Genomic DNA, 16,676 nt, shown 5'->3' with positions numbered 1-16,676 from the left:
GCGAGTGGCTTAAAAAACGGCTGAAAATCAGGAGCTATTTTCCCTTGAAAACAGCTCCATATTTTCAGAAGTTTTTTTAGTAAACATGTGCACATACCCTTATGATTAATAAAGAATCGTATCTTGCCTTTACACTGCACATACATTTGCCAAAACAGTTTTAGCAGAGCTATATGTGATTATACAGTTCTTCTAAATCTGTATATCTGTATGCAGTATACGCACATGTACAGATGCATCAGAGACGAGCGTGGCAATATATCAGAGCTGAGATGTTTTTCTTTTTTTGCAGTACATATAGGGCTTTTTTTTTACTTAAAATCTGAGCTTATATCCTTTAATTTTGTAGGTTTATTTTGGGAGTGCTGTATATGTTTTTTTTATTTTCAAATGCATTTGCTGAACATAAACCGCCAATGTGATGTGAACAGATACTAATTCTGTTCCATTTCCATGCCACCAATCACATCATTTCATGTGAGTGCAGCAGCCAATCGCCATTATTAGTATACATATAATATATATACTATTAGTAAACTATACTATTTCATATAAATAGTTTTTGTTTTGGTTGTTTTCTTTACTTTTATATTATTGTATAATAAATACACTTTTATTCACTGCTTATTTTTACCAAGGTTACAATGTCTCCTAAAGTAAGCAAACATTCATTGCACATTCCCTCTTTGTCCAGCTTTTGACAGGCACTGAAGAAGGTGATGTATCAGTTCCATACTACTCAAATAGCTTGTGAGCATCTTTTTCTGGTGTGTCATTACCCATTAATAATGCAGGACCCTTGGCTGTAGACACGCTGGGGATCTGCTTACCTTTGGTTCCATTGAGATGAAGTTGTGTGTTCCTCGACTTGATAAGACCGACCTCTTGATAGTTTTACTGTGATAAAAGTGATAGTAATCCAGGAGTGACCCAATCTACAAGGGGAAAAAAACACTAATTTTAATTGTTATAAAGAACACTTTTTTGCAATGCTTATGTTTGTATTTTTCAGCACATAATATAAATGGATAAATTATGCAAGCCCCTGTGCTAGAATGTTACTTGAGCCCAATGATCATCTTTCAATAGAAGGACATGTGATATGAAATGGATGTGGGTGTCCTTCAAGCACTAACTGCATAACCAAAGATTATAATTTAGCTTCTAAGGCGGCCTGTGTCTACCTTTTAATGTTTAATTTATATGCAGGATTTTATATTAATGCCTGTCGACACTGACACATAACAAACTATTAAAAAAAATATGTGCCCAATGACTGGCACCATTAAAAAGCATTTTCTTGAGTTTGGTAGAGAAGATGTAGCTTATTATAGGCAATGATTCTCCATTGGGATCGTTAAGTTAAAATACCGAAACAAGTTACAGAATTATATAAATTCTATTTATAATACTTGAAACTCTTTAGATACAAAAAGGTTTTGTTAACTGTACATATATCTTGCACAAAAAGGTTTTCGAATCTGGTCAAATTTAGGGACCCACTCTATTAGATCAATATGCTGAAAGGGGGTGTATAACAAGGAATTGTTAGAAACTGAAAACCCCTACATTTTATTAAAAAAAAGTTATTGACTTTCCTTTTTTCTGAGTGCAGAAAATAGTTTTTTTATGTACTTTTTGTGCTTTGTGTACACTCATCTTTACATATTGCCCTTAACTAGCTGCAGGGATGATTGTGCAAAAGTACAAAAAGCAGATTCGTCTTACATGCTGCAATCCCAGGATCAGTTCTAGGGAATGGAAGGACCATATGGGCTCATTTAATTCATTTGTAGAGCCCTTAGCACGTTTAGATACAGTAAATGCATCTCCTGTAGTGCACAAGTGTATGTAAGTCACAGCAAATTGGTAAAATTTAGAAACTAGCTCCTGCAACATTACAATGAGAACACAGTTTATAGTATTGGCAAGGGTGGAATTTACAATGGGTGCAATGGTTTCTAAAAATGTTCAGCACAGTCATCACAGTATAGCCATTACAGCAAACAAATTATGGATACTCCGGACATTAAAGGGGTTTTTCCTTGAAGGACATTTATGACAAATCCACAGGATATGTCATAAATGTCAGATAGATGCGGGTCCCACCTCTGAAACCTGCATCTATCTATAGAACGGGGCCCCCTAAACCCCGTTCTACCTTTTTGTGCACACGCTGCCTCCCAGCCACTTACTGGTTACATGGTCAGGAGTTACGGAAACAGCGTAAGCCACTGAGCTACACTGTTTCCGTAACACCCATAGAACTGAATAGTAGTTAAGAAAACAGCGTAGCTCGCATGCTTCCGTAACTCCCGACCATGTAATCAGGAATTGGCCGGTAGTCATCGTGAGCACAAAAAGCTAGAACGGGGATTATGGGGCCCTGTTCTAGAAATAGGTGCGGGTCCCAGAGGTGGGACCTGCATCTATTTGACATTCATGACATATCCTGTGGATATGCCATAAATCTCCTTAATGGGAAAACCCCTTTAAAGCATATAAAATGCAAGGCATCAGTAACCATGCATTTCTGTATACAGTTAATTTTTTTGTCCTGAGAACCCAGATATTGAAGCGGTCACTATTATGAGGGAAATTGTGGTATTTACTGGTAGGAAAACATTTCACTATTATTGGGGCACTTTTTCCGTTACTGTTAGCAGAACACTGTAGCTGTCACTAAACTGTTACGAGACCACATTGGCGTAGTACAAAAACATGGGGCAAAACTGATACCATAGTTTACTATGGGAACTGTTTTGTGTTTGGTGGCATCAGTTGTGATGCTGGAGAAAAACGTTGGATGCAGATTTTTTTTGTCTGGCTATGGACGGTGGACCAGTGTACAAAGTCGTGTCCATCTTAGGCATAAAACAACTGGCCGGATACAACTGATATGTGAACCCAGCGTTAGGGCATGGCCAGATGTGGCGGAATTGCTCTGGAATTCCGCTGCGGCCAGTCCGCTGCGGAAATCCGCAGCGGACATTTTTTCCATTGGTTTCCACACCTTTTTAGTTAGGTTCGTGCACACGTTGCGGAAAACTCTGCTGCGGTCCATAGGCTGCGGTGCGGAATTTGATGTCCGCAGCATACACTGGCTGTTGCGGACGTGTTGCGGACTTGTTGCGGAATTATTGCGAAATTTCTCAATTGACTTCAATGGAGATTCAAAATTCCGCAATGAAATCCGCAGATGTTATGTGTGTTGCGTTGCGGATTGGTTTTACGAACAGGACATTTCTTCATTCTGGCTGGACCTATGTGTTTCGAGGTCTATAGCCAGACTGAGATGAAATGTTTTCAAAGACAGCAGGAAGTACTCTTCACCTGAATACGCAACGGCTAATCCGCAGCAATTTCCTGCACATTTTAGGCATAGGCGCAACGGAATCTGCAACGCAGATTATGTGCGGCATTGATGCGGACAGTGTCTGCAGAAATGCGCCACGTCTGGCCATGCCCTTATTGTTTTGTTTTTTTTACAGAACAGAGTGTACCTGAGTCACTTATCTGTCATCTTCTGTAAGCATATTTTGCTTCGACCAATAGGAAGGGAATAATATATGATGGAAATGCGAGAGCTGTAGTAATCATCAGACCGATTTGTTATCCACTGTAAACGTCAATAAAGTCAAGAAAAAGAATAAAGTTTTTGTAGATATTTGTCATCTTTATCTCCGGTCTGATGTTTTATTGCAGTTCTCAAGTGTTCAGAAAGCACACATTCCAGTCTATGCCAGGAACAAGATGTCTGCGCTACATTTCAATATTTTGCAAGGATACAAATTCACACACATTGGAGATCATGTGGGTTTGATGGAAATAAATAATATTTCTACCTATTTCCCACCAGTTTTTAATTCCTTTCACTGTTTGACATGATCGACGTCTGCTTATAGTGTCTCTAAGATCTGGTCCTGATCTTGGGTCACCATAGTTTGATGTTCATTTTCATAGATATAATTTGCAGGTGAGTGTTTTGGGGTTAGTGCTAGGATTATGAATAAATTAGATAGGATGTTTTTATTTATTAACTGGTTTTCTATTTTTTCCTTTATACATTGTGAATGTGCAGTATATGCATGTTTTCTGCTAATTAGAGCTGACATTCCAGTTGTGCGACACTTCTTACTTACACCATTCAGCCATAACATTAGAACCACTGACGGGTGAAGTGAATAACATTGATTGTCTAGTTACAATGGCGCCTGTTGAGGAATGGAATATATTAGGCATCAAGTGAACAGTCAGTTCCTGAAGTGGATATGTTGGGACCAGGAAAATATTGCAAACTTAAGGATCTGAGAGACTGAGAGGGACAACTTGTGACGGCTAGACGACTGGGTCAGAGCATCTCCAAAAAGGAGGTCTTGTGGGGTGGTCGGAATGCAGTAGTTAGTACCTATCAAATGAGGTCCAAGGAAGAAGAACCGGTGAACTATTAACAGGGTCATGGGCGCCGAAGGCTCATTGATGCATGGCTAGGACGTCTGATCTGATCCCAAAAAAGAGCTATTGTAGCACAAATTGCTGAAATATGTACGTAATGCTAGCTATGATAGAAATGCGTCAGAAAATGCAGTGCATCACAGCTTGCTGCACTTGGGTCTGCGTAGTTGCAGACCGGTCAAAGTGACCATGCGACCCCTGTCCACCGCATAAAGCCCCTACAATGGGTACATGAGCATCAGAATCGAAACTTAGGGGAAAAAAAGTTTGACCTGGTTAGATTAATCACGTTTTATTTTGCATAATGTGGACGGCAGGGTGTGTGTACGTCGATTATCTTGGGAAGAGATAGCACCTGGTTGCACTATGGTAAGAGGGCAAGCTGGCGGAGGTAGTGTGCTGTTCTCGGCAAAATTCTGCTGGGAAACCTTCGGTCCTGGCATTCATTTGGATGTGCCTTGCACCCACTTGTTCAGGAATAGTTTGTGGAACTAGACAAAGAGTTCAAGGTGCTGACTTGTCCTCCAAATTTCCCAGATCTCAATCAGATGAAGCATTTGTGGGCTGTGCTAGAAAAACAAGTCCAATCCATGGAGGCCCCACCTCACAACTTACAGAACTTAATGGATCTGCTGCTAACGTCTTGGTAGCAGATACCACAGGATATCTTCAGAGGTCTTGTGTAGTTTAAACATTGACAGGTCAGAGCTAATTTGGTGGCACGAGGGAGACCTACACAATTTCAGGCAGGTGGCTTTAATGTTATGGCTAAACATTGTATACTAAGGGCTGCTCTGAATCTTGTTAAGCTCAGTAGCTTCCCTCATAGCGGAATCCCAATGATCACGTGTCATTGCGTTTTCATGTACTTTGCGCTTTGATGATCTCTTGACGTCTCCGCTTTTATACAATGGTTTTGACACAAGAAAATTTACTTCTGGATATTAATTTTCTATCTACGAAAATGGTAGACATTTGTCTTATCCGTGGAATCACCAACACCTATTTTGGGCAGATCATTGTATCTACGGCATCTATCATCCTTAAAATCAGATTCTTTATTGTACTCGTAACATGTATTTGTGGACCGTTTAAAAAATGTCAGATTGTATAAGTTCACACTAGCAGTTGTTGTTAGGGTATGTTCACACGAGGTCATTACGTCCGTAATTGACGGACGTATTTCGGCCGCAAGTACCGGACCGAACACACTGCAGGGAGCCTGGCTCCTAGCATCATAGTTATGTACGACGCTAGGAGTCCCTGCCTCGCTGCAGGACAACTGTCCCGTACTGAAAACATGATTACAGTATGGGACAGTTGTCCTGCAGCGAGGCAGGAACTCCTAGCGTCGTACATAACTATGATGCTAGGAGCCCGGCTCCCTGCACAGTGTTCGGTCCGGTACTTGCGGCCGAAATACGTCCGTCCATTACGGACGTAATGACCTCGTGTGAACATACCCTTACTGTTATTGCAGTGAAAAGGCAGCAGTCGCACCAGTGCCTTTTTGTCTGAGGAAACCCAAAGATGCCTCTGACACATAAGAAGACCAAATAAATATAAATGGCATAAGATAGTTGGGGAGCGCTGTACATGGGGCCCAGGACCATCAACTTACACCTCTAGTAGAACAAATGCTTTCACGGATCTCATTCACTTCTATGAGATGCATACTAATGAAAAAATGCACCAGTGTGCATCACTTTGTATCAATTTAGTTAGTATCCAACCAAAATGCAGCATGCTATGTCTTTAAGTACTGTAAATACAAGAAGAACCAAAATACTAAAAGTGAAGTAAGCTGATATCACTTCTTGCATCAGATGTTCAATCATTTTGGATAAGTTAAAAAAAAAAAAAAAAGTTCAAACATACGACAAAAAAAAAAAGCGTCAATCCAACCTTAGTGAACTAAAAAAATATCATACAAATTCAAGAATGAAATAGTACAAAATCTGGATGCGGGACGGATATTATTTGTAAAATAGTGCTGCCAAAGGAAAGTTGCGTGCTACAAATCAAACGTTATTGCAGCATGGAAGTTTCTAAGTACGTTTTCTAGGTCACGTGCTAGCATAACCTTTATTTGTAAAGCTATACAGTATTTTAAAGGAAATATTCTTTTTTTCAGAACATCCCTTCATTGTGCTGGTCGGGTTCTCATGCAGTTCATGGCCACTTTGTAATCAGCAGCTCGGTTTTCTCATATGACGCTGAGAGTGCAGCAAACATGCATCATTTCTAAAAAGAAAAAGAGACAAAACAGCTACTTCAAGGTTGGAGAGGAAAACCTGCCAAACCTATAGTAATAAAAATTGTCTGAGATCGAGATGTGGGCTGGCGTAAGTCCCACCGTTTCTCTACATACAGTAGAGAATCTTATAGAAAATAAAGGGAATGTTATATTATCAAGGGTATTATACAGTAGCTGAAACAACGTTCTAATGAATCATAACTATTTCTGTACATTGTGCCTAAGGGGACAAGCAAACATTCCACATTAAACACAGACCTGCATTCTTCCATACAGTTGCACAGGCTGTATCCTAATAAGTTTTGACTTGCAAACAGTATTTAGAAATATCACCTAATTTTTACCTATTAATTCTTACTTGTATCCTGAAATAACCCAGTGCTAATTTTAAACTCAAGCATTAAAGAACAAACAGTAAAGATAAAAGGGAAAAGTAAAGTATGTTAGCCGTAAGGCTCTGTTCACACTGGTATCATGGCTTCCATTTTATCAAAAGAAAAGGCGGCTATGACAGATCTGTTATGAATCATTTTATCAATACTAGAGCCTATCCTTATAGCAAGACTAAAAGAGGAAGAGCAGAAATGAATGAATGATTGAGTGAAAATATAAAACAGAAAGAAGAAGGTGGGGAGAAAAGTGAGGTAAAAAAAAAGTGGGGGTTTGGGGAGAAGAAATGTGTATAAGAGGGCATGGAAGGGTAGGAAAAGGAAGAGGCTGGCCTTAGTTCACTTACTTTGGCCAATCTACCTATACGAGTCAAAATCAGCCAGTTGGCATATCTAACTGCCCTTATCTTGGATCCAAAACCCTATTTCAGAACTGATTGTTAGATTTTCATTAAGACCTGGTTCCCACGGGACGGATTCGCTGCGTAAAAATCACGCAGCGTATCCAACCTGGAGCCCGCAGCACCTTCCGTCCGAAAAATCGCACCACATTGTGGTTTTCGGATGGAATTTTCACTGCGTAAAAAAAGCGCTCAAACTTACCCCCTCCCTCCTTTGACGTCCACTCCAGCTTCCTACGATGACGTTGCAGGCCATGTGACGCTGCAGCCTGTGATTGGCTGCAGCAGTCACACGGGATGAAACGTCATCCCAGCAGGCCGGACTGCAGGAAGGAGGCCATTCTGAGTAAGTATGATTTATTTATTTTTCCGGAGTTGCGTTTTTTTGCAGCATAATCACTGCGATTACGCCGCAAAAGTCACAACACTCGGCTTTCTGTTGCGGGATTTGCATGCCCATTGAATTCAATGGGGAAAACCCGCAACGGAAAATCAACAAAAATGCAGCATAAATTTACATGCTGCAGAATTAATTTCCGCACCGCAGGTCAATTTATTAACGTTTACGTTGCAGGTTTTTTTTCCGGCAGCGTGGGCATGAGATTTACTAAATCGCATCCACTTTATTACTACTGTAAAATGCTGCGGAATTTCCGCACAGAACTCTGTTGCAGAAATTCTGAAGCGTTTACACTACATGGGAACCCGGCCTAATAGATTTACTACGTTGCTCCAGTTTGGTTCTTAACTGCAATAACAGCACATTTAACAATTATTGCTGCCTATATGTTTGAACATTTGTAATTAAAACACTGTCATAAAAAATGGATCTGGAAGAAAAAGTGTTTATTTTCCCAAAATTAAACTTAGGCCTTTGGCCATGCCAAATGATATGAGGTATGCAGTGTCATAAATGTAGGGGTTGTGGAGGGACCAATCAAAAAGGGCCCCAGTTGTTGGGGGCCCAAAGACCATCCTGTTACATAACAATGAACGGGAAAGTGGGATAGACATGTGATTTCATGTCGTGGTTACTACACTGAATGGTCACTTTATTAGAGACAACCATCTAGTAGCGCGTTGGACCTCCTACCACTAGATGTTGAAATTGTTTTTTGAAAAGTTAATGTGTCTAAATCTTTGCCAAGCAGTAAGGAACACACATTTTTCTCTCCACTTTTACAAACTGACATGCATGGTGCAAATGGCACTAAATTTTGGCGCAAATGGTTAATAAATATTTAGCATAGCAGATTAGATACTATTGTGGATTAAAATGTGCCCAAAAAATGCAAATACATTGATAAATGTGGGCCATTATGTTTGGATTGCAGACCATATGGGGGGTAATCATTTGATATAATGTATATCATAAACAGCTTTTTTCCCTCCAGCTTTATCCTGCTAAGAGTTATTTCCAACCTGCCAGTACTTATCAGATTTTTATGAGATTTTTGTTCTATCTTGTAAAAAATGATCATCACTATATTTTTGCATTTACCACTAATCCCAGTTCAGTAATAATGACACCATGAACACGGATAGCTCTTCACACAGACATTCCACTTTTATAATGAGCTTTATCATTATTTTGCTGGTGATGTATGATTAGTTGGAGGGACATGGCTGATAAACCTGGGCTTCAGTTCTATGGGCTCATGCACACGACCGTGGTTCCTGGAAATCAATCCAATTGTCACCATGGAGTTACTAAACATATTTTTTTTATGTATGAGCTTATTGTGGCAATGAAAATGGCAAAATGTCATAATGATTCCTCCTCTAAAAAAGCACTATAGATCATTTAGGCCCTGTTCACATCACGTTTTTAGCCTACATTTAAAGTACATGCTGGGAAAATCTCCCGACGTATACGTTGTCACGATACCAGAATTTGGACTTCAATACCGATACTGTGTGGTATTGCGATTTTCGATAACAAAACTATACATTGCCAACAATAATAATAGTAAAAAAAAAGCTACATTTTCTAATGTGAGGCACGTGGTGTGATGAATTTTGAACCTCCATGTGCCTCACATTAATAATTAACTCCATCATGTTTCTCACAGTCATAATGGACAATGTTGGGTTAATGTGTGAGGTACATGATGGGCTTATTTACTATTAATATGAGGCACAGGGAGGTTCAAAATTCCTAACACCTCGTGCCACACATTAACCCCTTCCCGACATTTGACGTATCCATACGCCAAAGTCGGCTAGGGAAATTATGGAACGGGCTCGCGGAGTGAACCCGCTCCATACGATGCCGGTGTCGGCTGTAACATACAGAGTATATTCAGAGTAACGAGCGGCATCGCGCTCGAGCACGATCCTGCTTGTTCAACTCGTTAAATGCTGCGGTCAATAGCGACCGCAGCATTTAAATCTTTTAAAAAGAGAGGGGCGACCCCCTGTAACAGCTCATCGCACCCCCCGCAACGCAATCGTGCGGGGGGGGGGGGTGGTTATGGTTGCTATGGCTGCCTGGGGGACTAATGAAGTCAGGTCTTAATAGAAGCCTGTCAGAATCACAATATACTTCAATACATTAGTATTATAAATAGATAGACTCCAAACGCATTATAATTACAGGCTGGGTGAAGTTTAGGACACCAACTTCCCCCCATATTTTACCATATAGACTGCTCCATAACTATTAGAACCATACCGAAAGAATAGAGCTTATTGTCAAAGTTTATATAAGAATATAACAGCTTTATTACATAAATATGACATACATATAAAAAACATATAAATACAAAACTCCAGTGCTGACATTGCGGTATTGTAGAGCTCAACTTGAGAATTACTGAATAAAGACTATAATGGATTATATACAGACTGTACTGGCTAACCACAGGGATTATATAAAGTTTCTTAACCACAGTGGGTTTTAACCTGATAAACCCTAATATCCTCTAATATCCCATATACGTTAGAAGTTAGTAAAGGTAGGGGGAGGCAAAGGGAAGAATCACTGTCTGCAGTAAATAGTCAGAAAAACAGTCTTACCCATTATGACAAAAGAAAATATCACAAGCCCGTGTTAGCTCCACCGCAGAGACCCCAATGCGCGTTTCGCTTTGAGTGCTTCCTCAGGGGGTACGTCTACATTAGTATTGCAGTATATCGTGCAAGCGATCTAACGATCGCTGGTTGAAGTCCCCAAGGAGGACTAATAAAAAAAAGTAAAAATGAGTAAAATAAAGTTGTTTTTTTATGTAAAATAAAAAAAAAACCTTTTCCCATTTTCCCCCTAGAGCATAGTAAAAAAATAATTTAAAAAACATAATTAGTATGGCCGCGTCTGTAAAAGTCTGAACTATTGCAATATTTCATTATTTAACCGACACGGTGAACGCCGTAAAAAAAAAAAGATTGTACACGGCAAAATCTCTATTTTTTGGTCGCCTCATCTCCCACAAAATTTTTTAATAAAAAGTGATTAAAACGTTGCATGTACCCCAAAATGGCATTATTAAAAACTACAGCTTATCCCGCAAAAAATAAGCCCACTTAATCGACGGAAAAATAAAAAAGTTATGGCTGTCGGAATTTGGCGACACAAAATAATTTTTTACACTTAGGTTTTCACTTGTAAAAGTAGTACAATATTTAAAAAAAACTATATATATTTGGTATCGCCATAATCGTATTGACCCACAGAATAAAGTTAACATGTTATTTTAATTGCACAGTGAATTCCGTAAAAACGATGCGCAAAAAACAATTGAGGAATCGCTGTTTTATTCATTTTCTACCCCACAAATAATTTTTTTCCTTTTTCCTAGTACATTATACGGCACAATAAATGGCGGAAAATTACAACTCGTCCCGCAAAAATCAAGCCCTCATAGGACTATATTGACGGAAAAATAAAGACGTTATGGCTTTTGGAAGGTGGGGAGGAAAAAACTAAAATGAAAATCTGAAAAAGGGCTGCGGCGGGAAGGGGTTAATAAATGAAAGACGTTTTTAGTTTATTTTTTTACAGCGTACACATCGTAAATGACGCTATCAATATATTGACTATTATTTTAATGTTTATTGGAAAAAATGTGTATGTGTATTTTAAATAAAAAATAAAAAAAAAATGTATTTAACATTACTCTATTTCTTTTTTACTTTTTTGTTTTTAAACATTAATGTACTGGCACATATCTATTGCCCCGCTCCTGACAACTGAACGCACGCAGTCAGCATGATGTGTTGCACTAATGATCAGCACTGAAGACAGAACAAGGGGGTGTTTTACAGTGCACCCGCCATGTTCTCTGTCTTCAGTGCCGACACTCATTAGTGTAGCACCGGCCGCATCACATCATGCTGACTGTGTACGCTGCTCACTTGTTGTCAGGAGCGGGGCAATGGCTGTACTACACAGCCGCAGTCCCGCTCGGACTAAATTCAAGTGTTACATTACTAAGTTACTACATGAGTTGACAGTATTGAACCGTTTGAGGGTGCACGGCATCAAAATAGTATGGATATAACCCTACGTTAAACGGATGCTTAATAGTGGCATCTGTCACCATAAACTTTAATGGTATGCGTTAAATGGATACGTTATGAACTGGTGTCATGAGAGTTCATGACGTATCCATTAAATGGATACCATTACAGTCTATGGGTGACGGATGTCACTATTAAGATTCCATTTAACGTATATGCCACCCATAGACTATAATGACATCTATTTAACATATACATCATGAAAGGCTATTGAAAAGCCAATGACATGTACGTTAAACGCATACCTGTGACGTAAGCCATACAGTGGCACACGTCACTATAGACTCCCATTTTAGAAAACGTATATACCGCACGGTATACATTTTTTGCAGGATCTGGCTGGATGGAATAGTGTAGTCTACTACGCTATTCCAGCTTTAGAAAAAAAGTTATACTGCGCTATACGAGCCTGACAAAGGCCTGCCTTAGTCCAATGGAGCCCAATGGACATGTTAAGTGTGTAGGTCAGGAGCTTTCCCAGCGTAGACGCTATACGCACGCCATAAACGTGATGTGAACAGGGCCTTACACAAAGATCCTGTACTTATTGTTACTGTGTGAATCAGACCAGTCAGGAGCAAACCTGTTTCTTCTTTTTTTGTTTTTTTTGTTAATAGAACCTAAAACGGTATTCCCTGTTTAAGACTAGACATCATTAAGATTTGCCATCACTTCGAGGCCAGTGGGGTCCGACTCCTGGGAACCATGCTGATCCCAAGAACAAAGAAGCAAAAGCCCCTGAAGCAGTTTATTTTAATGGAATTGTATCCAGACAACTGCAACACAGCTCCATGGGAAGCAGGTGCATCTCTTAACTAGTGCTGTGTGTCCTTCACTCTGAGGATTGTTGGGGTCCAGGCTTGCGATCACTTCATCTGGTAAGAAAGATCCCACCAAAAATATTAGGCACGAGACGCAAATCTCTAGGTACGTTGGGTACCTGTGTTCTGGTATTCGTCCTTGATCCTATTTAAAAAGAACCTGTCATTTTTTTTTTAAACCACATTCCTCCCGTTATTTTCCTCCTCCTCCCGAATTCAGCAATGTAAAAAAATGTTTTCATTGTCACCCGTGTCCCACTACGGCCCCTGCTCCATTTGGCGCTTAATATGCTAATTTTGAGTAAAGGTACCGAGAGGAGGAGACCTCATCTCTCCTCAGTAGGCGTTGCCTCGTGCATCACTGTGACGCTATCCAATCAGAGCGGACAGTGTTACAGCGATACAAGAGGCAACGCCTACTGAGGAAAGATGAGATCTCCTTCTTTATGTACCTTTACACACAATTAGCATAGTATGTGGCAAACGGAGCGGGGCCCGTAGCATATACATGACAGGTCCTCTTTAATTCATCAGTTGCCATTTTGCTGCCATTAAGAACTTCCTGATCAACCTAAAATCATTTCACTGTATGTGTCATCACTAAGTACCATAGCAAATGATACAAAAAACTATAAATACTAACGAAAAGTTCAGCAGAGAAAGCAAAGTGGATTCATGAACAGTCTATAGATACTGTGTATCTGCCTCCCAATGACTAAAAACATATTCCAGTAACAACAAATAGGGTAAGGGTATGTTCACACGGAGTGTTTTCAGACGTTTTTAGGGCAAATGCTGGACCATCTGCTGATTGTATCGCTTTTAAAAAGTTAAATATTATCGGCAGCACATCTCCCTGTGTAAACAAGAAACGCACTGCCGGCATGATAATAATGTATGGGGACGAGCGATCAGAGTAATGACCGCTCGTCTCCATACATAGCTCTGTGTGACAGGAGCAAACGATGTCTCGTTGATTGGCGCTCGTTGCACCGGCTCTTTGCAAAATTGGCCGGTGTAATAGGGCCTTTAGCAGAGTTCATAAGTATATCTTATATGACCTTCATTCATGCAGTATTCACTTCCAGCATTGTTTTCGGCTACATCGTCAATAGATCTCCTACAGTCATGATGCAATAGGTGGAGGCATATCTCTTGGCGCATATCTATTGTTTGTCAAGAATGACTTACCAATTATGCCAACATCTGTCTCTGTCAACAAACAAACAAAAAAATCCAACAATTCAGATTGACTTTTTCCACATATTTCTGCCTTCAGTCAGCGTCCATTACAATCTTTTGTGTCACAAACAGGCACTGATAGTCTAAAAATTGTCCGGTATGGCTGCCTAAAGTCACTGATGTATGGCCAACTTTAGGTGAACTTTACACATACAAATGGGCCTTGAATATTAAAATGATCTGACCTGAATAAAGGTTTTCCATTCTCATCTCCATTATTGCTTTAAAATCATGTAAATGATGATCACACTGGAAAGAGTAACATTTGTTCATGTAAAATTATTCCCACCCTAGTAAACTATGTCTCCGGGTAGTGAAATATCAGCATGATGGGTTAATGGGGCCAAACATCAGAATGTGTACACATGGGCTTACTCTGAGGCCTCATGCACACAACTGTAGCCATTTGCACAGCCGTGATTTTTGGGTCGGCCGGCCATGGAGTGTCACCCGCGAGCCGCCAGCAAATCGCGGCCCGTGTACATGGCCGCATCCATTATTTTCTATGAGCCTGGACCGCAGAACACGGCAATAATAAGGCATGCCCGTTCTTTCTGCGTTCCAGGCTACTGAGCTATGCACGGACCGTGGAAACTACGGTCGTGTGCATGGGCCCATAGAAATGAACAGGGCCGCAATTCTCCTGTGGATTTTCGGGGGAATTGTGGCCGCAAAAGGACGTTCGTGTGCATGGGGCCGAACTCTACTCTTTATGAGGAGAAGAATCATACAATGCATTATGGGCATCAGGATAAAATTGCTTGTTTCAAGTTATCTGAGCTGGTAAACTGCCTGGAAACGACTGTGGTTATTTCATCAACTGAAAGGTCAAGAGCACACAGTACATGACTTGAAATGTCACGTTTAATATTTACACAGATCTGGGTCTGTTAACTTAAATGTACAAAACTTTGGACTTTTATAACACATACGTCAATATCACTGCATTATAATGTAAATGATTCAACATTCTAAGAAGAAAGAATTAAAAAGGATAGCGCTTTTATTGAAAAATAATCTTTACTGGACATATGAATATGATAAGGTAAATGGCATATGAAGAGGTTGCATAGTGCTGTGAAAAAATATTTGCCCCCTCACCCAATTTCTTCCATTTTTGCTAATTTGTTACATTTAAATGTTTCAGATCATTCAACTAATTTTAACCCCTTCACGAACCATGACGTAAGTGCACGTCATGGTGCGGGGGGTGATGTACTAACCACCAGGATCGGCGATCACTCTGTTCCTGGCGATTTTACCCCTCAAATTCTGCGGTCAATTGCGACCACAGCATCTGGGGCGTTATATAGGGGCGGCCCCCTCCGACGCAATCATGGGGTGTTAATGGTTGTCATGGCAGCCCAAGGGCCCAATGAAGGTCCGCAGAAGCCTTTACAGAAGCCTGAAAAAATTCTATACACTGCAATACATCAGTATTGCAGTCTATTATACCAGTGAGCCAACAATCGCTGGTTAGGTCCCCTAGGGGGAGTAATAAAATGTGTAAAAAAAAGTTTTCTAAAATTTTTAGTAGTGAATTTTGTTTTTTTGATTAAAAGTTTAAAAAAAACCTTTCCCATTTTCCTCTGAAGTAATGTAAAAAATATAAAAATTTCACAAAATTGGTATTGCTACGTCTGTAAAAGTCTGAACGATTACAATATACCATTATTTGATGCGCACAATGAACGCCGCAAAAATAAAAAACATAAAACGCCAAAATTGCTGTTTTTTGGTCAACTTAGCGGTGAAAATATACATTTAAATTCTAAGCCCTCATATCGTTCAATCGACGAAAAAAAGAAAAAAGTTATGGCTTTCAGAATTAACAAATAGTTTTTCCTTAGTAAAAGGAGTAAAACATTAAGAAACCTATATAAATTTGGTATCGCCGTAATTGTATTGACCAGCAGAATAAAGTTAAGTTGTCTTTTTTACCACACGGTGAAAGACGTAAAAACAAAACCCAAAATAAAATGGAGTAATCGCAGTTTTTTCCAATTCCACCCCACATAGAGTTTTTTTTCCCAGTACATTATATGGTACTTTAAATGGTGCCAATAGAAACTACAACTCCTCTCGCAAAAAACAAGCCTTCACACCGCTCCATTGATGGAAAATTTATGGCTCATAGAAGGCGGGGCGTGTAAAATAAAAATAAAAAAATGGCTTGGATTACAAAGGGTTAATATAAGATAAAGACAACATGTGTAAACACAAAATGCAGCATTTCAATGATCATTCTATTTATCGAGGATGAAGATTTATTCAAAACCCATATCAGCCATGTGAAAAAGGAATTGCTGCATAAACCTAATAACTGGTTATGCCACCCTTGATAGTAACAGCTCAAACGTTTGTGATAACTTGCGATGATCTTTTACATCACTGTGGAGAAGATATGGCTCATTCTCCATCGTAGTCAGATTAAAACAATTCTGCAAAGGAGAGTATTGACTCGGCCACTCCAAAACCTTAATTTAGTTTATTTTCAGCCATTCAAATGTGGACTTGCTTGTGTGCTTCGGATCTTTGTCCTGCTGCATTACCCGACTGCACTTGAGCTTTAAGTCACAATCTGATGTGCGGA

The 16,676-nt window shown here is 39.7% G+C and overlaps 1 protein-coding gene across 3 annotated transcripts in view; it reads right to left on the bottom strand.

Moving 5' to 3' along the window:
* Nucleotides 1–16,676, bottom strand: part of PCSK5 (proprotein convertase subtilisin/kexin type 5) — a 448,720-nt gene that overhangs the window by 393,126 nt on the left and 38,918 nt on the right. For all 3 annotated transcript variants that reach the window (XM_075828207.1, XM_075828203.1, XM_075828198.1), the window contains exon 2: nt 831–935. In XM_075828207.1, coding sequence (XP_075684322.1) covers nt 831–935 — 105 coding nt within the window. The remainder of the gene's footprint in view (nt 1–830; nt 936–16,676) is intronic.

The sequence above is a fragment of the Rhinoderma darwinii genome, chromosome 1, assembly GCF_050947455.1.
Source record: "Rhinoderma darwinii isolate aRhiDar2 chromosome 1, aRhiDar2.hap1, whole genome shotgun sequence".
NCBI classification, from domain to species: Eukaryota; Metazoa; Chordata; class Amphibia; order Anura; family Rhinodermatidae; genus Rhinoderma; species Rhinoderma darwinii.
The sequence above is the reverse complement of the archived record's forward strand: the minus strand, read 5'-3'. Positions and strand labels throughout refer to the sequence as shown.